General features: G+C 50.1%; 1 protein-coding gene across 8 annotated transcripts in view; it reads right to left on the reverse strand.

Annotated features, from left to right (window-relative positions):
* The window catches only part of USP2 (ubiquitin specific peptidase 2), a 51,836-nt gene that overhangs the window by 21,095 nt on the left and 7,504 nt on the right, over positions 1-23,237 (reverse strand). For 4 of the 8 annotated variants that reach the window (XM_088138981.1, XM_088138984.1, XM_088138983.1 and 1 more), the window contains exons 2-3: positions 20,924-21,008; positions 7,692-8,482 (exon numbers count right to left, since the gene is read on the reverse strand). In XM_088138981.1, the coding sequence (XP_087995107.1) occupies positions 7,692-8,441 (750 nt within the window). In that variant the 5' untranslated portion in view covers positions 8,442-8,482; positions 20,924-21,008. Of the gene's footprint in view, positions 1-7,691; positions 8,483-17,696; positions 17,822-20,923; positions 21,009-23,237 lie in introns of those variants that run through there. The other 4 variants (XM_088138980.1, XM_088138986.1, XM_088138985.1 and 1 more) reach the window with 2 other exon arrangements.

Consider the following 23,237-nt stretch of genomic DNA (forward strand, 5'->3'; position numbering starts at 1 on the left):
CCGTAACACAGATGTAGTAGAATTCAGCCTGGTAAAACTCCGGGAAATAGAAATTTACAACAGAATCCTGCAAGTAAGAAAGGGGCATTTCAAACGCTGCTTATTTACTGAAGAAAAGGTCTCCCTTCTGCTTTTCAAGACTTAGCAGGGCTGGCCCAAGAGTTTCCTGCCCGGGGCAGCCCCCCTTCCCCGCCTTCAGTCCATAGGGCTTTGTACTTAGAGCAAGTCCTTTTGGGCCAGGAATGTGCAAAATCCCCAAGGCCAGGGCTTCTGTTCCCCCATTCCTGGCAGAAACAGTTCAATGGCGAGAAATTCAAGAGCGAACGCTCTGCCCCTTAAGCTCTTTTGCCCAAAGCCACTCTTTCCTTCTGCTTCTTGGCAAGGTTGGTAGCTCACAGCAAGTTTAAAAACTCCACCAGCAACTAAACACTTAAGCGTAATTTAAAGCCAGAGCTTAATGCTGAAAATAATTTTTACAAGCAGGTGCTAATGGCATGACAGCAACCGCAACAATAAGGAGGAGGAGGATGTAATGCAATGATCCGGATTCGTTTTAGACAGCCGTTCTGTGCTCCACTACAATTCTGCTCTCAAGCAAACGCGTCTGCCAAACGCTTGGCACCTTATTCTGACGTTCCAAGGAACGTCCCATGCGAGGCGTGACGGAACGCCAGCCTTGCCACCCAGGTTCAAGACTGTACTTTAGAGTTGCGCATGCCAACGAAACCAGGAAAAGACCTCAGGGCCAACGAATAAACATTTAAAAACCCTGCGCCAGTTGCCTCTGCATTATCCAGTCCCTTACAGCGATCTATTCTACAAATATTTCCTTGGAAGTAAATCTAATTGTGTTCAGTGGTGTTTGCTCTCAACCAAGGTCAGCAGTGGGTTGGAACCGAGGGAAAAGAAAATAGTTCGGCCTTGGTTTTGAACTGGGGTCATACCCTACCCAACAGGAACTGTCTGCATGCAGGAACGGTGCCTCTGAGCATGTCCAGAGTGCCCGTCCCTTCTCACAGTTGCCCGTGGCCCATATCAGGGGCAAAAAAAGAGCAAAGTGTGTATTACAGCATTTGGAACAAAAATAACAAAAATGAACTGCCCAGTTATTTTTCATAAATCAAGCCATGTTCATTCCTCCCCCCCCCCACTTTCCTTCATCCTCCAGGCAAATCTCTTTGCACAGGCACTGCAGAGAAACTAAGTTTAGCTTAGCTGAGGTAGAGCTATTTTTGGCTGTGTTAAAAATAAATCCAAGGAGACGGGGTGTTGCGCGTTGCTTGTTTTCTTTTTTCCCCCCAGCATTATTTATCTACTGGAATTTTAAGCCTCTCTTCGTCAGCAAGCTACTGTCACTCCATTTAATGCTGCCTGTGAGCACAGAGATAAAAGTGCATTGGGAGGCAAAGCGATGGGTTGGGTGCGCATGATCTCGTAGGTGCGTGCAGAAAGGCGGCACAGAACTGGCGCATTATGGAACTGCACAAAGCTAAGCAGCCGCGGGAAATGGACATTACGCAGTCGGTGTGCCTTTTGCGCAGCTCCACGTGGCTTGCAAATGCGTGTGCGCAGCTGGAACGCAAGCCTGCAACCCACACAGAGCTGTGAGTTCAGAAGCGCACACAGGATCACGGGAAGGGCCGGCAGACTTGGGTTTATTCAGTCTTTTTGCTTAGGTGGTTCCTGTGGGCCTGAGAGGATCAAATGCCAAATTGAATTGTTGGGTTTTTATAACCCTGGTTTCATTCCATTTTATAACTCTCATTTTATAACGCTCATTTCAGAACTTGGCCATGGGCAACGCCCCAAATGACCCACTTTGACCTGCAGGATGCCCCGAGAAGATCCTGTTCCTACCCTTCCTTGGTGTTTCGATGTTTATAGATATACTTGTGCAGGGAGGCTTTTGCTTCTCCATCAGTGAACTTACAGCAACCTCCCCCAACCTGACATCCTCCAGATGGACTTGGCTGGGGACGATGGGCATTGGAAGGCAACATCTCTATACAGCTAGATACTGGGGGTGGTTGGTCTGAACTCGAAACCCCCTTCCGGTGGGTGCAAATCCAAGAATTCTCCGCTTAGTAGGGCCAGGGCTGCCTCTGACAACTGGAGAGGTAAGGCCTCTCCTGGGATGAGCCAGGACTCCTGGAAGCAAATTAGAATGGAGCCCGAGGACATGCAAGCGCCTTCAAGGGTGGGCTCACCTGCTCTTCCAACCTCTGCAAGGTCAGCCTCGACCACCCAGGGCTTCAACTGTGGCAGACAAAGAGGATTTGGGCAGGGGAGGAATCTGCAGTGGCTGCGGAGAGCACACGGACAATTTACAAGGCAGATGATTGCAAGTGGTTTCACCCCCCACAAGGCCATGCAAAAGCTTTGATGGATCCAGCAGGTGGATAATGGGGTGGGTGCCGGGGCTGGGGGAAGAGAGAACTAAAGATGGGGGGGGAATCGGGAGGGGGAATACATGTGGAGTGCCCCTCGAGGCATTTCGCCCCAGCCTCTTGAAATTCTGGCGGAGCAACTAGCCAGCAATCAACTCAGGGATACAACCTGGACCTTTTCCTCTCCGTACAAACGGCCCCTCTGCAAATCTCTTGATCGGCAGAACCATGAGCTATTTCACAAATCAGTCCCGCAGCCCAAGATTCACCTTTGGGGGCTCTGCCTTCTTTTCCAGGGCGGCCTTTGCCACCCAACATAAACCTCCTGGTTGCGGCCTTCTGAATTTGTGGCTGGTGCCCAAGAGAGCCCTCCTGAACGCAGAGGGCTCCTCTTTTGCTACGAAGCCCGGACAGCGTCGTCTTACAGTATCACGGATTTTGAACGCTGTTATTTTGGTTGAGGCTATCTACGTCTCGCTGCACTGTTTTTAGGCAAGGCACCCAGTTAGTTCCTCTAAGGGAAAGGAAGGAGAGAAGATGCCGGGATTAAGACTCCGGCTGGCCTGCTGTGAGAAAACAGGACACTGGTTTCTCCTGCCCTCGTCCTTCTCTTCCAAGCGCGCCAGGGGAAAGGGCAGCACCATGCGGAAGTAATGTGAGTGCCACGCTACTGGTCACTTGCCAACCCCACCTCCTTGCGTAAAGGCACCGAGGTCACAGGCAACTAGTGTGCCCCCCCCCGCAAAGCCAGGTAGCTTTAATGGCCAGAGGTTGCAATCCCCACTCCACCACCACCCCCCTCCTGAAATTCATACCTTTTCCCCCAGAAATCTGCCTTGCAATTTGCCACTGAAATCCTGGAAACTCTTCTTTTTGACTTGCATATTTGGAGTGGGGTGGGGGAGACCCCTGGTTGGAAAATAGCACCAGGGGTCCTTAACGTCTCTGTAGACTGCGGAGCCTTTGGGGTTCCCTGAGCTTGGTGGTTTTCTTGCAGACGTTTCGTTACCCGGCTAAGGAACATCTTTAGGGCTAGAAGGGGTGGGATTTGCTCTCTCTTTGTATATACTAGCTTGCTTATATGCAGTGACACTGACAGGGCAAGCTACTGAATATAAACAGGGAGCAAACCCCACATTCACTAGCACTGAGGACGTTACCTAGTTGGGTAATGAAACGCCTGCAATCAAAGCACCAAGCTCAGAGAACCCCAAGGACTCCACAGTTCATCCCTGAGCTACAGACATTCTCTTCTATTGATCCCTGTAGACCAATGTTTCACAACCTTGGCCGCTTTCAGGTGGGTGGACTTCAACTCCCAGAATTCCCCAGCCAGCCATGCTGGCTGGGGAATTCTGGGAGTTGAAGTCCAGACATCTTAAAGTGGCCAAGGTTGAGAAACATTGGGCTACACAATCAAGACAGTGGTGAATGAAAATAGGAGGGAATATAACAATTCAATTCTATATCTGAAGGCTGGCTGGGGAATTCTGGGAGTTGAAGTCCACCCACCTGAAAGCTGCCAAGGTTGAGAAACCCTGCTGTAAACTCTTGGGCATCACTTCAGGCCCTGTCACCTCTGGTTACCAAATGACCAGGTTGGGGAAGAATTACAGCCTGGACTAAAATCACGGCAAACAACCTCTCAAAAACCACAGGGCTGTGCAGTTCCTAATTTAAACCACCCTGGAGGAGCTAGCTTGTCCCCTTTCCAAAGTGGGACAGAAAAAGACATCTGGGCTATGATGGGCTTCTGGAACCGAAATGCTGAACCAGAAGGACAGTTGTTATCTTTTGGGGCTGCTGTAGCCCAAATCGCTTTTTAATATTAGACCCAAATGTGCCCTGTGCTCCGCATTGGAAAAAGAGCTACCGAGCACCCCGTGTCAGCCATCGGATTCTGTGAGAACCTGTTGGGCTCCTGTGGGAAACTAAGGCCAAAAATAACCACTCAAACACCCAAATCATCAGAGCTTTGTGTCTTCATCAGGAGTTCCAGGAATTTTTTTTTTTTTAAACAAGTTCCGCAGATTGAAAAAAAAAGAGTTTGAAAAAAGAACCCTGGACTGGGTTGAACTCTGTCTCATTTTACAAACTCCTTCTGTAATCCTTACGACACTGCTAACTCAGGCTTGTTGCACTCAAATGAGTTATACCTTAACTATTAATAGAAATGGATGCTTCCTCACTGCAAATTAGGAACGGACATTAGCAGACCAGAGAAAGTTACCGTGACAAACAGGCTAGACTACGGTTATTAGGGAATGCGTAGCTTACGCATCCACTTTGTCCCAATTTGGGGGAGTTTGCCAGAGGCTTACAGTGAATGAGAGCATGTTTGGAAGGTGGAGGGGAACAATATTTCCCTTTGCACCATGGCGCAGGAGTTGGGGAGTGCAGTGGGATCATCCAGGGGGAACAAACAGAAGTAAATAGCATTTAAAAGTCTGCAGGGCTTCCCGTGATGCGCCAGGCATGTTGCAATTCTGCAGGCAGCCCAAGGAAGTGAGAAGGGTGCCAAAGCAGGAACGTACAGCGTGCGTCAGAAGGTCCATCAGCAGCCTTCTGCAGCCATCGCCGCCCTTAGAAACGCGCTCCTGTGTTTTTCAGCTCTGCTTTTAGTTTTTCTGGGGGGGAGGGGGAGTTGTGAGGTATGCAGGGGGAAATGGATACCTTAAGCCTTGCACCACCACTTCAGTCCCCCAAAGAACCCCACCACCGTATGTGCAAGGGCAGATTTCAACCTGCCGGGCGGGTTGCGACCCCGGGCTGACAAAAGCGGGGAGCTCCTGATTGAAAAGCCGGGTCTGCTCAAGCAACTGATGTGCAAGATCTGACTTCCTAAGAGAAGGGCCCGCCACTTAACCCGAGGACTGCATTAATCCGTTTGCTGTGTTCTCGCAAACATCAGAGCAGAAGGTAAACAGACGGCTTCGGTTGATGCAACATGTTGAGCTGCAAACCGGGAATTGGGGGGGGGAGGGGGGAGAAGGCAGCACTTAGTTACTTGGGTGTATCTGTACATTCAACAACCAAGAATGGCCAGAATTTTGATCTGAGCCCTGCCCTTAGTTACCAGAAAGACAACACAGCTCCTGAACTGTGAGCCAGAGATGACAAACTGCAGCTGTTCCTTTTCCAGGGGAAACGTGCTCTGCACATGGCCAGAGGCAACTTCCTTTTCAGAGTGGGCTCCAAGATGCTTTCTTTTAAAACGGGCCGCGTGAAATGCAGGACCTAACTTACCACCAGCTGCTTCTGAGGCGTTTATGGGCTACCCATCCTTGAGTGCAAATACGTAAGAATCTCTACAAAGAAAAACTTGATGGGGCGTCGGGGGCTTTGCCATCCCGCCAGAACGGCACAGGTTAACCGCAAACATGCGCGGCCTGCTGAAAACGTCACCAGGTTAGCAAAGCTGGTGGCTTTAGGCATGCAAACAAACAGAACAAACTTTCTGTCCCCAGTTGCCCCCACCTAATCTCTGCTGGAGAAAGGCAGCATAAGATGATGATGATGATATATTATAATTAAACACAGTAGGGTGGGCCATGAGAATCATCCAATCTGCTCCTTTTTGCTGATTAAGACAGCAGCAGAGAAGGGGCAAAAAGGAGAAAGAGCTATGCAGAACCCACCCCAGGATTCGCATCCAGGCCAGGCGGGGGGCCCCGGGGGAATGAAACAAGCCCCTTCCTCCAGTTTTTCCCCAGGAGGGTGCTGGGCCGCCAGCAGTGAAGGAGTCAACCTGGCAGATTTTCTGTCTCCCAGCCTCCCAGTCCTTGGCACCAGTCCCTGGTTTTTATGTAACAGATATAATCACTTAATACTCGCTCGGGAACATGCACAGAAGTACACAAACACACACACGGATACACATGCACACAAGCTTGTTATGTCAATAGTCCTAAGAGAAGTTTAGAGAAGCCTGTGGCCCTGCGGAGGAGCAGAGGGTCATCCACAGAGGCCGTGGTCTGTCTCAGCACACGGCGGACGGCTCTCTCTGGGGCTCTCTTCCTCCCATGCTCTCCAGCTGTTCCTCCAGGTGTGAGCAAAAAAGCCACCCTGAGGGCAGACCACGTTTGGGCTTAGCATCTGCCTGAAGGTTACATCCGTGCCCAGCAGAGGTTTCCACTGCACCCTCCGAAAGGGCCTCTCCACATGTTCATGGGGACTGCTGTTCCCCGTCTTGTACCAAGTCACTCAGGTTTCCATGTCTCAAGAACACAGAGAGCCCAAGGCCACAGTGGGCTGGTGGAAACTGGTGACCAGCATTTAATCACGTCTGACCTCACCTGGACACAGCAAAATTAGGCCACTGGGCCGTGCCCTTGTTGACCCAAGGAACCATGGCAGTACGAACTGACTGTGCTGCTGGTGAGCTGAGGGCATTTGATGCCCGGAGCATGCCAAGGGTGTGTTGGAAAAAAACCCAGGTGCACTTGGAATGAATGGAAAAGAGGAGGTTAGGGAGGTCAACGTACTCAAGAAGAAAACGGGGCTGGGAGGATTTGGGCTTCCAGGTCTCACAGCAGCAGATGGTGACAGAGACTTCTGTCCGGCAAGGGATGGTGGGCCAGCTGTGTTCACACTGCCAATTAAACCCCCCCCCATTTTTTTTTTTTGAAAAATCTGCTAAAATTTAGCAAACAGAGGTCAATTTGGGAACAACAGGAGACGTGCTTTGATGCGTGAAGGTTGCCAGTGGGGCAAACATAATGGATAAACATAATGTCAGAATTAAGAAGAAAACTGAAATGAACATGGAAACTAAAACAGTAGGGTTCCCCCTGGATAAAAGCCCTGATTCTGAAGTGGAAAGTCTACAACCTGGCTCGGCGTGGGGATGTAGAGTACTTATTTTATATCCAACAGAAGAGAATATAGGTAGCTCAGGGTTGAATGGTGGAGAACTTCACTTATTTTACATGCTGGAGACATGGCTCCTGCAGAAAGACGTTGGCTGCTTCAAGGTTTAATGAATCTTCGCATTACATTTAAAAACGGATAGCCTCAATAATTAGGGACCCTTTTTAGTGCATAAAAAGCTTTCTTCTTAAAAAAAAACCACAATTAATTCAACTAATAAATGAACGAAACACAGCATCTCCAATTAAGACAACAATCTGTACTTACAAAATCCCTGCGGTCTATGTTGCTACCTTGAGAAATCTCCTTTGCGTTGGCTTTGGCCCCACTCCCGTTGCAATACGGGCTTGCATCAAAGGAGGGCCCCCCGTTTCCCTGCTCCCATGGAAAACGCACAGCGCCCCCATCCCACTCAAAACGGGGGGAGCCTCTTACCGGAGCCTCCTTGCTCAGGACGTCTGTCTGGCTGTCGGCCCGCTCCCATTGCTGAACGGAGCAGCGGCTGGTGGGGCGCAGGGTGGGGGTGATGACCTCCGGGGTGGAGCCGTGGAGACCAGGGGCCAGGGAGCGCCCACCTTTGCGGCCGTAGGACTCCAGGTAGTCTTTGACGTAATCCGAGTGTCTGGTGTTCTGGTAAAATCCTTGGAGGCTACATAACTCTTGGCGGGTGCGGGCGATGAAGGGGCTGCGCGTGGAGGTGGAGGGGTACGGATCCGAGGACAGGTGCATGGTGGAGAGGTCCCGGGCCAAGTCAGAATGGCTGCTGGATTTTTTGCGTCCCAGCGGGGTGGAGCCATAGCTGGTCGAGGGCCCGCTCCCAAAGGAGTAGCTCGTGGCCCCCCCGCTCAGGCCTCCGCTCCCGGGGGGCCGCACAGGGACCCGGCTGAAACCGGGGCTCAGCCTGGTGCCCGAGTCGGGGCGCTGGAGCAGCCGCCCGCCCCCGTCGAAGTTCAAGGAAGAAGAGGAGGCGGTGGCCCCCGACGTCCGCAGGTGAGTGGAAGCCAAGTAGCTGGAAGGAGAGGTGGGCTTGTAGTTGACCTTCTCTTTGTCTGGGTACGAGGAGGACAGGTTGGAAGAATAGGAGGAATAGGTGCCATAGCTGGTGGAGGCTTTGCTGCAAGGCAAGGTGTCCGAGTAGCGGGGAGAGTCTACGTAGCGCTTCAAGGTGGAAGACAGCTGGGACATCCTGAGGGACGGGGCGCTGGGGGAGATGCGGGTGGCATTGACTGCAAGAGAGCAAAAGCAGGAGCCGGTTAGCTGGAGGAGCTGGGATTCATGGTGCCCTTGCACCTGTTCAGGATCAGCTCACCCAGAGGAGCAGAAAGGGAGACGCGGCTGCCTTCCAAGAACCGTTGGCAAACTGATCCTTCATGTCACGCCACTGACTGAATCCGTGAAGTCAACCGGGGACGGCCCCTAGTCAACCAGGCCTGATCCAGGAAGCCCAGAAGGCTTGGTTCTGGTTGGTTCTTGGATGGAGGAGCGCTTGGTGTGGGAGACCCAGGGCTGCTGGCTGGACTGGGAAGCCAACCCTCTCCCCCCAGATTGAACCAGCCCACCCTCTGTATCGTGCCCAGAAAATGGCAAGAATGTGTGAATGTGTCTACGTAAGTTGCTAGAAGTTGGGCTGAACTTGAAGGAGGCTTGACCTGAATCAAAGGATCTGTATTTCAAAAGTCCAGCCCACATGATGGTTTCCCATCCAAACCATTATTACTATTACTACTATTACTATTACTACTCTTATTACTACTACTACTATCATCGTCATCGTTATCATCTTCATCATTATCATTATTATTACTGAAACATAAAAACAACACCAAAAGAATGGGGGGGGGGAAGATACATAGTGATTATATAGTGAGGAAAAAAAACCTGGATATGGTGATTAAATTAAATGTGACAAAAAAAAAAAAAGAGGAAAAAAGGCTAATTAAGAGAGAGAGAGAGAGAGAGAGAGAGAGAGAGAGAGAGAAGATCCATATAACATTCATTGGCATCGATATAAAGTTAATTCAATCTTTCAGCTAATTAAATCTAGACCAAATAGATTCATGTTGCTTCAGGTTCTCATTTCTGGAACACAAAAGACTTTTCAAAAATAGATAACAGACTCATATCCTGAATCCGTTCCTGAATATCAAAAGGGCAAATTTCTTTCCGTTTATATAAAACCATCCCCTTTGTCATGAGATGGTTTTAGGAACGCAATTCAGCCTCATGTTATGTCCCCCACTTAGCTTTTCCAAGAGGAGCTGCTACCGAGATGGGCAGGGTTTCTACTTAGCACTTAATGACGTCAAACCGATCCTTGTCCTTGCCCCACTGGCTCCTCTGCGGGAAGCAGGCCCACTGATATGCTCTCCGAGGACAGGGGGAGCCCTTGGGGGTGAAAAAGATGGTGCCCTCAACTGGAAGGTTTTCAGGCAGGAGACATTCTCTGCAAGCCGGGAGGGCAGAACTGAACAGGTGGGTTGAGCCTTGGGAAAGTAGGCCTGTTTCTATGGGTCATTAGGTGAGCCTTCTTGATGAACCAAACAGTGGGACAATCTGGGTAGCAGGCAGTTTCTCTCTTTCTCATCCATCCATCCTTTATCCATCATCCCCATCCATCCATCCATCCATCCATCCATCCATCCATCCATCCTTTATCCATCATATATATCATCCATCCATCCATCCATCCACCCACCCACCCACCCACCCGCCTTTTATACAAGAGCTCAAAGCAGCATACATATTTTACACAATTTTACACAATTTATTAAGCCACCCATCTCACTTTTCCCAAGTGACTTTTCTCCACAACAACAATTCGGGGGTAGGTTGGGCTGAGAGAGTGTGACTTTGGGCCAGTCGCCCACTGAGTGGCTAAGGGGGACTACAACTTGACTCTGCCTGGTGCCAATCCAAGATCTTAACAACTAACGCACACTGGCTGTCATCACAGGCTGCTCATCAGCTGTTAGAGAGAGGAGAAGGCCCTGAGTTTGGACTAGGTGGTCTTCATGACCTTCAGCTCTAGGATTCTGTGAGTGCTCCTTGCCACCATCTCAGCCAACCTGTCCCCCCAAAGTTATTCTGTGCCACCCCTCCAGATGCATTGTGCTCCCACCATTCTAAGCCAACTTCGCCACGCATGATGGGGGTTGTAGTCCCACATCTGGAGAGTGCTGACCTTGACAGAAATTCAACTCTTTTTGTCAGGTAAGTGTTATACAAATTGGAAGCACTAAGGAGACACGAATGTCACTTGCGCCTCCTGCTGGTGAAACGTCATTTTGCAAAGAAACAGCTAACTACGAAATACCAGGCCTTTTCAAGAGGGATTTTGCTCCTATACTGGATGTAGTTGTTTGGGGTTTCCACCCCAGGGTGGCTCTGCCCTGAAAAGTTAGCAGGAATGAGCATTTCCATTTGCTTGGGCACAAAAATGGAGAAAAACAACACTCAGCAAAATTCTCCTCTTCAAGTTGATTAAAATCCTAGTAGCCATATAAAGGATAGCTCTCTGGGACACAGTTCCAGATGTGCAAGAGACAGTCCGCACGCATCCCCCCATCCAGACAATAACAGCATTCACAGGATGTGCTTCCCTACGATTAACTGAACCATTGTTTATTTGGTTCATCCCACTTTCTGGTCTATGTGAGAGACAGAACAATAGAGTGACTACACAGTCTTGGTTCACACAAGGTCAACTAAAATGGGTCAAAGAAGCAGAAACATCTTTTAAATTATTATTGTTGGTCGCACAGTCAGCCAGATGTTTAGACTGGATCTGGCATTTTTATCCACCTATTGAGTCTTTTCCAAGGACCTGGGATAGGCAGATGTGGTTGTTTGATGGTGTTAAAGGTATTGTCGCAGGATGGAAGCTGTTTCAAGTAAAGCTATTATTATTATTATTATTATTATTATTATTATTATTATTATTATTATTATTATTATTATTCTGTTGGGTGTTTCATCAGACACAGCCTACAACTCTAAGGATATTTCAAGGAGAGAAAGAGAACCATGTAGAAGGGAGATCAATCCTCAATTCCCCAGCCAGCAAGCTGGGAGTTGAAGTCCATATGTCTTGAAGTTGCCAAGTTTGAGAAATGCTGCTCTCAGTACACTAAGTGCTTGCAATGCGGAACTGTAATTTCAAAGGTTGGAAGAAAGCTTATCCCAAGACTGTCATTAACAGAAAACCCACCCATCTGCTTTGGGAAGGACATAAACCAAGCAGCGCTTCGTAGGATGCAATTCTAGATCCCTTTCTGGTCCTCTGGCTCAGGCCTAGAACATCCGAAGTGATAGTAAAGTATGCGTTTCTAGCCATGCACAGAGAGACATTCATTGGCCACAAAGCACCCAAAGTACCTTGTTGGATGTGTCTAAGAGTTGGGCTAGCTGTGAATCCAGTTTCCATCAACAGCCAGGTCTCTGGAATGTTTGCAAGGTGGGAAAGTAAATCCTTCTCTGTATGGGTCTCCGGAGGCTGGTATTTGGAGGTAGTTTGCCCTTGGACCTGGAAGTTCATTTAGCTATCAAGGTTCAATGAAGGCTAATGAGCGAATTCTGAGATGATCAGTCTGTGCTTTAAAAAAGCTGGATTTTAGATCAGCCTTTCCCCACCTGATCTCCAGATATGTCAGGACCAGATCTTTTCCCCTCCAGTCCCTCTGCTGTCTTTTCCTTCTACAACCCCAGTGAAACAGGGAGAGAAAAACTCCACCAGCTGGATTCCTACCTGCCTTCCAACTCCTTAAAGCTCCAAGGTGACACCAAGAAATCCAAGCTGTGATGGAAATTCCAGAAGGTATTAATTCCTGCAAGGAAGATCTGGGAACAGCCTGTTCTCCAAGGAGCGGCTCTCCTTTCGGCACACCTTTGACACCTTTAGGTGAGCTTTCTCCAGCTCACCTGATTTGGATGCCTCCCAAGCAGCTCACCTTCTCACGGGATCCCTCGCTGCCACATGCTTCTCACAGGTCACTAAGTGGAAGCACAAGAGATGCGGTGCAAGTCTCGTGGGAGAGTGTCACAGCAGTGGGGACACATGACAGCCTGGGGCACCTGGAGTCCAGCTTAGGAGACTGTAATGTTCTTGGGCACAGAACAACCGATGCGCAAGTCTGCCTTCTAGCGGCCTTTTGGGAGCAACACGCCCTTGCTTCAGCTGTTTTCAGAACAGCCCAGCCCTGCCAGTTTTGGCAACCTAAGGAGCCCTCCCATTCTCTTATTCTTGCTCCCTGTCTTGCAAGCCTGCCTTGGCTCAACCTGAGCACTTCAGCAATCACCACAGCTGGCTGGCTTCTTTATTTTCCAAACAAGGCTGTAATAAGAGCACAGAGCCTGCTGGTCCTTTTCCACAGCTCCTTTCGGGGCACCTGGAAATCCAATGTGCACCTAACGCCCTCTTGCTTCTGCTGTGTTGGGTGAATGCTTCTTCCTGCAGCCCTGAGGGGACTTTCCACTCTGCTCTCCTTGGTCTTCTCTCTGGTGTTTTTCTATTTTCCTGAAACTCAACACTTCAATGTGAACAGAAAGGCAAAGTTCCCCTCCAGGAGAGCCTGGCACCCAAGGGCTCCAGGAGTACAGCTGTGCAGTTTTCTTGGCAACCAGCTAGAAGTGGTGGACCTCTGCTTCTTCCTGGCATGGTCTTTCAGCTGTCCAGCTTTGAGATGTTCTCATAGTCTTCTAACTTGCTCAGTCAGAGCCATGGTGTCCTACAAGCTCCCTCACCTGTCTCTGACTCAGGACCAAGGTCTCAACCAAGAAGGCAATTGTCCCTAGATTTCTGATATTCAGGCCACCATAACTGATGTTCATGCAACCAGATCTCACCATCCATGCACAATAGGGGAGTACTTGCAAGACTGGGAAGCCCAGAGGTTTGTAGAAACACAACAAGCTTCTTGGATGAGGAGAACCCCAAGAGACACCCCCTCACCCCCGAAATAAGCCGCTTGGTGAAATCCTCTTTCAAAATTCAGTGGGGTGGGGGTGGGATGTAGGGAGATGCCACTTAGCCATTGGGTTCACACACAATGCTAACCCACGGATGGGCTTTGTTTGGCTTTGGCATGGCACAGTGGGTGAGTCTGATGGGTTGGAGGCATCTATTAAAACAAAGCACAGCTGAGCACAAATGGCTCAAGGTCACAGGAGTCCGGCATTAGCTATGAAAATGTCATGCCTGCCATGGCATCATTCTGTCATCTGACTGAGGCACATGACATCACCCATGCCATGTGTGCAATGAGATCATGAGGCCTGTCACAGCACTGTCCTCTCCCTGCTTCTCCCTCCAGATGTACTAAGTTAGATCTCTGGTTCCTCTAGACAAGGATCGTGGAATTGGTTGTCCCCCCCCCCCCAGCTATTGCTGAACGTCATTCTGAGCATCCCTCACCACTGGGGGACCAGCTGAGATTGTGGCAGGGAGGTAGTTCAGCAAAAGTGGGGGGCCACAGGTCCCCTGTGATCCTTTCCAGAAATCTTTTCCACCCCTTGCTGTTTCCAGGTCCTTCCATTGTTATTTTTTTCTGCTGCTTTACTCGAAAGCAGATGCCCCGAGAACACGAGCTGAGATGTTCTGCACATAAAGCAGGTGCTCTGCTCTGAGCCCTAGCCCCCTCCCAGACCGGCCCTGCCACGGAGCAGAGCTTAGAGAAGGGGAGCTTTTCTCCCCTCTTTGTACAGCAGGAAGGACACTGTGAATTCCAGGGGTACCACTTCTTGGCTCCCAGCATCCAAGCCCAGGAAAGTTGGGGATGGAAGATTTTTGTCAGGGAAGGGAAGGGAAGGGAAGGGAAGGGAAGGGAAGGGAAGGGAAGGGAAGGGAAGGGAAGGGAAGGGAAGGGAAGGGAAGGGAAGGGAAGGGAAAGGACCCAACCCAACCCAAACCTTCCCCACTTGATCAGAGGTCTTAGACTACAACTTCCAAGAGTTTGTGTGAGGCTGGAGGTGATGGCACCTACAGTCCAACACCACTGACAAGCTGCTCTTGAACTTCCAGCTAGAATGCTCATGTTTCTTTATGAATTCTTTAAGCCATGACCTTGCTGTTGCCACTGCTCTAGAAAAAGGCACTTTTTGTAACCTATGTTTGATTCAGTGCTCTGTAGGAAACTGCCTGTGGACCTTGGAGACTTCCGGTGAGGACATGGCATGCTAGATGTCCTGGAAGGAGTGGGGATGGCACTACAGTGAAGATTGGTGGCCAAGGATAGATCCTGGCTGGTGAAATCTGTCCAGAGCAAGGAGAAAGTGTGAGATTGCCCACATGTACTCCAGACAGCTGCTCCTCACGCGTAGACTGAAGGAACTGAGGTTTTTGCGATCGGCTGGTGAGTGGAGCAGCTGGGAGTCGAGGGATTCCATCTATGCCCACAGCCATAATGTAGCCTAAATGGACACAAAGCTTGGCCAAGCCTCATTTCTTAATCACGTTTGGAATTCCTTTTTTTTTTTTACTGCTTTTCAAATATTAAGAATCTTCGGAATGCCAAGTCTGATGGCATTCACTGGGTAAGTTTCCTTCAATACTTAATAAAAGAAATTTTAAGCCAACTCTAAGGACTTAGCAATTTTGGGGAATGAATTTTCCTGTGGGAAAATGGCTTGTGTTTTGAATTCTGAAAAAAGAAACATGATAGGATGGGACTTTGAAAGTTGGACAGTAGAGGGAGCTAAAAGGAATAAAGATTACAGTTAAAGGAGAAGAGCACCTATTTGACTTGTTAACATAGAATGGAGCAAACTAACTTAACATTGATTGTACTGAAGGATATATGGGAACAATGGACTCAGAAGTTAATTTTAAGAACGTCTGCCATCATAGAGAGCATTATGGAAGAGGAACAATTTCTACTGGATAAGACCAGAATTGATTTGAATCTGGATTTAAAAATGACAGGCTATAAGAAAGTTCTGAAAAAAGATGAAATACTAGATGTACAAATGAAACTGGATGACATTTTAACAATTAAAAGGGACATGCAACCAGCCAACCAGCAGAGTGACTTGGATAATTTCCCTGTATTGGATTTACAAAGGAGACCTGTTAAAGTTTTGGAAGACTTGGTGGGAAGGGACAAAGAAAAAAAGAAAAGAAATCAAGTTCTAGAACATTATTTGAAGAGATTAAAGATCAAGAGGGGCGTTAAGAAACCTTGCGTGTGCTGTTCCTTCCTCAAGAACCTCTGCAGCCTGAGAAGATTTTTTACATGGAAGAATCCATGTGTGAAATGCCATGGCAACTACTTTAATTCTGTGTCTTTCGTGGCTTCTCTGTGAACTGGGAAAGTGCCAGGTGCTGTATCTTCTCAAGGCACGTGAGACTGTTGGCCAGCTGATTTCTGGCAGTTGTTTGCATGCTCTGCACATTACACAGCTCAGACTCAGTATTTTTATTTGTAAAATGGGTACACACATATACATACACACGTATGTGTATGTGTATGTGTGTATATGTATATATCAATTGATATAGTACTCATCTCAAATATATGACTCTGGGTGGCTCACAAACAATTAAAAAAAATATAAAAACACTAAAACAATCAAAACATCAATTTCAGAACAACAAAAACTATATAAAAACCATACAACAAAATCCATAACTGGAGTAGTCTAACATTCATCAATAAGAATCAATACAGCCCCTGAACAGACCCTACCACACCTTGGGTCCCTGTATCTGATGGCAAAAACCACATTTATGTGTGTTGGGTGTGTGTATGTGTATGTATGTATAGGGGTAGAGGGTGTGTGGAAGGGAAGGGAAGGGGAGGGGAGGGAGGGAGGGAGGGAGGAAGAGAAGAGAAGAGATGGGCGTGGGCGGGAGGAAGGAAGAAAGGAAGGAAGGAAGGAGAGGATGAGGAAGGAGGGAGGGAAGGAAGGAGAGGATGAAGAGGGAGGGAGGGAGGGAGGAAGAGAAGAGAAGAGAAGAGAAGAGAAGAGAAGAGAAGAGAAGAGAAGGGAGAGGGAGGGAGGAAGGAAGAAAGGAAGGAAGGAAGGAAGGAAGGAGAGGATGAGGAAGGAGGGAGGGAAGGAAGGAGAGGATGGAGGGAGGGAGGGAGAGAAGAGAAGAGAAGAGAAGAGAAGAGAAGAGAAGAGGAGGGAAGGAAGGAAGGAAGGAAGGAAGGAAGGAAGGAAGGAAGGAAGGAAGGAAGGAAGGAGAGGTTGAAGAGGGAGGGAGGGAAGGGAAGGGAAGGGAAGGGAAGGGAAGGGAAGGGAAGAGAAGAGAAGAGAAGAGAAGAGAAGAGAAGAGAAGAGAAGAGAAGAGAAGAGAAGAGAAGAGAAGAGAAGAGAAGAGAAGAGAAGAGAAGAGAAGAGAGAAAAAAAGCAGGCACATTAAGCTTCAGCATGAGAAAGTACAATCAAGCATTATATATATATATATATATATTTGTCTGCGCTCAGTCATTACTGACCCTGCAGTGACTGCTTGGACGAGTCCTTGCAGTTTTCAAGGCAATTGTTTCGGAAGTGGTTTGCCAGAGCCTCCTTCCTAGGGCAGAGCCCAGCTGGCAAGCGCAGGAGGCAGGGTTTCCGTTGCTTCATGCCCTTTTCGGGCGAGCGCGGTTTTTCACGCTTACCGGCAACTGCTCCTGACTCCTTTTGCAAGGCGCTGCCAGCATTTTTCCTCCCACTGGAGTGAGAGTCCCCATTTATCTACTCACGTGAGTTTTTTTCGAACTGTTGGGTTGACAGGAACTGGGGAGGAAACAGGAGCTCACCCTGCTAACGCGAAGGCTGGACTCGAACCGCTGAAGCATCAGCCATTTCTGGCCAGCAACTTTCAGCGTCATTAAGCCGCTGCGCCACCGCGTCCCCCAATCAAGCATTAGGGAAGGCAAAACGCGGCAGAAGCAACCCTAGAGCTGGGATGAAGAGATTAGTGGGACTCACATCTCCCCAGAACGGTTTCAGGCTAAGCCAGCTCGAAGCAGCCTTCCTATTCCCTCCTGGAGGGGCAGGATGTGGGGGCAGGTCCACACACCATCTCGCCCTTCATCCAGAAAGCAAAGACCTGGAGCGGCCCTGGAGACACCCGTCAAAACACTCTTGGACCTCCTTTTGGCTTGGGCTAAAGTTCAACCCCCCCCCTCCAACATGTGAAATAATCCCAAAGTCCTAGAACACAGAAAGCAGCTGCAGAACGCCCCCCCCCGACGCTGCAACCAAGCACCTTCGTCCTTTCCCAACCCCCCCTCGAGGGTGGCACAGAGGCGAGTCCCCTTGTCAGGCGGGGGGAGCAGCAGGCCAACCGGAGCTCAGCCAACCGGAGCCGCCACACCAGGGAGCCAAGGGGCGCTCTGGAGAGAAGCCGGGGCCCCGCAGAGCCTACCTGATTCCCCTCCAGCCCCCCAGCAAGGAGGCCACGGCCGCCGCCTCCCCAGCCTCTGTGCCCTGGGAAAGATTCTCAGCCAGACCCACCTCGGGGCGCTCGGGGCTCTCCACGGGGGCGAAGCCAGCCCCAGAGGAGGTCGGCCTCTTTGGCTGGCAGCTGCCGGCCCCTCTCTCCTCGGAGCCTTGTTTTCAGAGGCTCGCATGGAGGAGTTTCGCCGGTTGCTGAGGAAACAGCCCTTTCAGGGTGCCCGGCCGAAAGTTGAGGGCTGGCCCGTTGCCCTGGCCGGCCTCCAGCTGGCCCTCGGTGAGTGTTGGAGAAACAAGCCAGGGCTGCAGGAAGGAGGCTCCAGCATGGCAGCTGATGGGGTGGGGTGGAGTGGCTTGCAAAAAGAGCCTCCCTTCCCAGGTGGGACGGTCGGAGGGTCTGTCGGGGAGAAGGAAGGACACTGGGAAAGCACTTTCTGGACCCTGAAAGAGAGAGCCGCTGCGCACATGGATGGTCGTTCTGGGCTAGGGACCCAGGCGTCTGAGAGAGGCCATTCCATCGCGTGCATCACGAGGCCATCACGCAAATTGCATCCTTTGTGCAAGGATGTCATGGCGCCATGACATCCTTGCACAAATGATGCGATTTGCTTGATGGCCTCGTGAGGCATGTGATGGAATGGCCTCTCTCGGATGCCTGGGTCCCTAGCCCAGGATTGGCAGCAAAACACGGTGGGGAAATTCTTCTCCCTGTGACTGACTGGACCGTCCCTGCAAAGTCCAGAGATTCCCCAGCAAAAGGGGAAGAAGGTGGGAGTCACCCCTTTCTAAACAAGATCAGGTGCAAAGAGTTGGACGCAGACCCGGCCTTTTAAAATATCAGTGCTGAAGAAGAGAGGAACTCCAGAGAGCCTTCCTCTGCCTCTGAGGCTCACTGCGGCCTCTGTGTAAAATTCCCATCACAAAAATATTTGGGCTTGGTCATCTTCACAGCTCTTTCTCCCCAAACCTACCTGTGAAAAAGAGACCAAGCCAGTGTTATCCCATTTTTATTGTTCTTCCAAGATCGTTAGCTGGGTGAACATGAGGAAGACTTATGGTCAACCCATCCGCTACAAACAATAGGGTGAATTTAATTCACAGAGGCTTTCTGTCCAAAAATCAGTGTTGAATCCAAATGTGCGCCAATTGAAACATCAGCCCTGAAATGCCCCCCTCAGAAGGGCTCTTTCAAGGTTAGCCTCCCAATGCTTATCCAACTTTTTTGATCCTGAAATCGACCCTCCCCACCTCTGATTTTCTATGGTCTGTTTTAAGATCCAAACATGTCCCGTAAGGCTGAGGTGGGGTGTTTCAAAACGGGGACGCCCCAACCGTCACCTCTTTTGCTCAACTGAAATGGTGAATTAACGTGTCTGTGTGCTCTGCCGCAATCTTAACTCGCAACTCGAGTGTGGCCGGGTCTCTCTGCTCTTGTGTCAATGGAATCATTTGTTAATCAATTCCAGCTTTACAGCCTACTGAAGAGTGGGGCTGCAACTTCTGTTTCATTGGCTGCGGATGATGGGGACTGGCCCATCTGGAGGGGTCTAGGTGGAGGAATGCTACCATGGTTTTATCAGTATCTTCTCCCGTCGACACTTCTCATTCAAAGCGACCAATTTCCCTCTTTCTTGCACTGTTGTTCTGCCCACCTGCGAGAGCTCTGTTAGGTCAGCCAGGTTTCAAATGGCTCTATGTCCTGCATGGCCAGACCTGATGCCACCAAGCTTCCCAGAAGGAGTCTGGTCGCCCGTTTCCCGATGAACACATTTTATGCAAAGGCATAAAATGCAAACGCTGATGCCTTTGCATAAAATGCGTTCGTTGGAAAAGGGGCTACCAGACTCCTGATTTTTTAGCCAAAATAGACTAACATGGCTCTCCTCCTACAATGTCACCAAACCTTACGATGCCTTCCGCACTCAAGAGATCAGCACTGGCTGCACCAAGTCGAAAGTCGTTGAGTATCAAACACGGTTGACTAAGGACACGCTAAGTTGAAACAAAACATTGTATGCCAGGACCAAAGCAATCATATTATGGTTTCGCACATCACCAGAAGCCAACCAGGGTTGGATAGCGCAGCCAATAAAGGACAGATGTGCAAAACCATAATGCCTCTAGGCCCTGGACAATTCTGAGCAGATGACCTCTAAGCCCTTTGCTCTGTCCTTCACGACCTGTTCTTACAACCCTGCCGACCTCTTGCTGCAGAATGTCAGTGGTCCTCAAAATAACAAAATATAGCTTAACCCCTTTTCTCCCCCTCTGCCATGAGCTAGATCTAACAGGTTGATCCTGGCCCTTCGGTGGTCTAAAAATTACCTTACTTACCCCTGGAGGACATGACTTCTTCAGTAACTGTGGGAAACATCATCATCAAGGATGGAGTCTGCTGTGCCCCATCATTAGCCAAGCAGTTCAAATACATGTTGCCCAAACAATTAGCACGGGAGGATATAATTAAGCAGGATGGAATTTGGCATGAGCAACCAAGCCACCACCTCAGAGGGTCACGCCATCAGGTCATTAGTTAAGTAATGCTCACAAAATGCTTGTAAATATTCACAGGAGCCTGGCCCTCTTTTGCAATGCATATGTGGGAATGCATTTGCACAAATGTGCTGCTGTTGTGGCTGGAGACAGACAAACAGACAGGCAGACAGACAGACTCTTGTGTCTGCCTGTTGAGTGAATTCATCTTCCCTGTTTCAACAAGACTGTAAACAGCTAACCACGCGGCTTGAGTGCACCCCACACGTTAATGCACATCCAACTGGTCTAGCTTTGCCTCCTTAGGTTTATAAAGGACCTTGTAAAGTGGGTGGTGTAAACACGGCCTCCAAATTGGAGCCTGAAGGAAAAGCCCCCAAACACAAGAAGACCCAGGAAGAGTCGTAAGACAGAGGGACAACATGCGTTTTTCACAAGGAGGCTCCCCTTTTGATTCCCAGCTGAGTGAAGGCGATGAGCTCAGAGTGTAGGGTTTTCTGGATCCCTCTGCTGCCCTCCAGTGGCTGTCCAGATTGTTGCAACCCCTCCCTTGGCCCCCCAAACCTGCCAAAGGGAGGCCCCCCTCTTGCTTTCCCTGGACACGGCAACCCCTTTGGATAAATTGATCCAGTTTATTGGCTGTCAACCGAGCCTTGCACAACCAAACATCCCCACCGCGGCGTGCTTTGCGAGCTTCACCTCTGGCAAGGGTGACGTCTTGAGACCGGCTCCAAGGAAGCCCATAACCCTGGAATCCCCCCCCTCGCCCGCCAGCCCAGTCGGAGGAGGCTCACCGTTGGCGTCTGCCACTTCTACGAGAGCTTTGTTCCTTGTGGTGTTAGAAGCAAAGTGGCATCATCTCACAATGACTGCCTGGGGCTGTGGGAGATACAGAGAGAGCTGGGTGAATCACTCAGAGACACGCAAACATGTGGACACACCCGTGGGAACTCAGGTGCAGGCGGGGAGGGAGCAGGAGCCCTGGCAGAGGGAAGCCGGCATGGCATGGGGAGAGAGCCCGGGGCACGGGGAGAAGTCTGCCTCTGCTGCAGTGGCCAGTGCCTCCCCTCTCTTCCAGGCGTGGCGTGCATCACAGGCATTTCTGGAGCACGCTTCGCCTTCAAAGGCTCCAGAGATGTTGCGGTCTGCAAGGAGGCCAGGGACGCAGCTGACTCTTTCCAGTCCCGAGGTGGGGCCTCTGAGGCAACTCAGAAGGGAAGGACGCCGCTTGGCAAGGATTGCGGGGACAGGAAGGGCTGGGAGAGAATCTGGCCACGCCGGAGGGACCTCAAGTAATTTTGCATCCCTTCCAAGTCAGCCAGTTTCGCGTAGCAGTTAAAGGTGCTGGACTAGGAACAGGAAGACCCTTCCTTAGGCATGAAAGCCAGTGGGGCAACTTTGGGCCAGTCCCTCTCTCTCAGCCCCAGACTGAGAAGGGGAAAAACACCCTGGGAGGATGGCAAAGCACTTCTGAACAGGCCGCTGAGCCAACTGCAGGGACCAAGAGCTGAGCTTGGCGACATCACAACATCCCTTCCAAAAATGCATCTTTTTTGTTCTTCCACTTCCTGCCCCGATGCTCTCTTTGGCTCTGCGGGGGCTCTGGCCATCTCTGCGGAGCTGCAAGGGGCGCTGGAAGGGCAAGTCAGGGACTTCTGCAGCCCTGATTTCCCCCCCTCCAATGGCCACTTAAGGCAGATCCATCTCCGGAAGCAAAGCCAGCAGCTGTTTGGTCAAAGGGAGCCTGAAGCGAGTCAAGGGGGGGGGGGAGCAACCCTTTTGCAGGGCATTCGGTGCCCAGACTGTCTTCGGGAGGGTCCCACATCAATGCTTTACCCCTTCCCCCTTCCCTTCAGCACAGCTCTCAGGGCTACCCAAAGACCATGGTGAACGTGGCTTGCAAACAACCCTGCCTTAGCGAGTAGCAGTGGGCTGCAAGCGGCCAGGGAGGGGTGCAAAAGTGCCCAGATGTTGGGGGTAGAGAAGCAAATCACGCAAGCTTCAAACGTTCTGGACTATAACGCCCTGGATTACAAGACAATGGGGACAGGGATCAAGGATTCAGCGAGTGGTAGTCACAGCGCCTGGTCGCCAGCCCTTGACCTACCCAGTCCACTTTCTGATGCCACAGCGGCTAACCACCTGTGGCAGGGAGGAATCCAAAAGCAGGATAAGAAAGCAAGTTTTCCCCACAGCCCAGTGTCGGAAGCATGGAAGTAATCTCTAGCCATCAGGGTTAGGAACCTTATCTTCTATGAATCTGGTTAATACTTTTTAAAGTTGTCCACGTTGGCCAGTGTGGCATCTTCTGGCAATGCATTCCACCAGCTTGTCACACCCCTAGGGTTCATCTTATCTATTTATTTTATTTTATTTGTTAAATGTACATGCGGCCCATCTCCCCCAGAGGGTAACTCTGGGCGTCTCACAATTAAAAGCTTGTTCCAAAGCCTGCACCCTACAGCAGCCAACAACAAGCAGAGGCCTCCAGGAAACTCACACCCAGGACCTAAAAACCATTGTCCTCCTGCACTGTCTTGAAGAGCTATGCTTTGGAAAGACAGGGTCTCTGAAGAAGGAAGCTACTCACGGGCCTTTCTTTCTGCTATGATGTTATGCCCCGAATGCGTGGACAGGCAGATAGGAAATGATTTTTTCAAAGGCAGATATTGAGGGCTAGCATCTTCGAAGGCCTCCCTCGAAAGACTGAGCGCTGCACTGATGCAAATCGAGCTGATTCCTGAAAGCTGACCGCGGTTACATCAGGCAGGCTGTTTTCTATAAGGCGGCCCTGATTTCCTGCCGTGCAACTGTGAGCGTGGAGGGACTCCGGACCCCAAAGTAGGACTTAGCAACTGTCCCTGATGTCAGCTGATCTACCAAAGGTGCTGATAACCAAAGGCCACAGAGGCAGGGCAGAGCCACTTGACCTTGCGTCCCTCCCCAGCCGCAGACAATAATCGAACGAGAAGCGTTCGGTCCTCTGCAGCTGGAGATTCTCACTTGCTTCCTGCTGCAGCCCGGAGCATTTAGCAAAGAGCGCTGAAGTTACACAACCGTGCATTCTTGCTTGTTTTGGCTGAAGAGTCACAACGTCCAACTTTTTCC

This window comes from Python bivittatus, unplaced genomic scaffold (assembly GCF_059951505.1).
Source record: "Python bivittatus isolate LINGU-HERP-01145 unplaced genomic scaffold, Pbiv_v1 ctg000320_np1212, whole genome shotgun sequence".
Lineage (NCBI taxonomy): Eukaryota > Metazoa > Chordata > Lepidosauria > Squamata > Pythonidae > Python > Python bivittatus.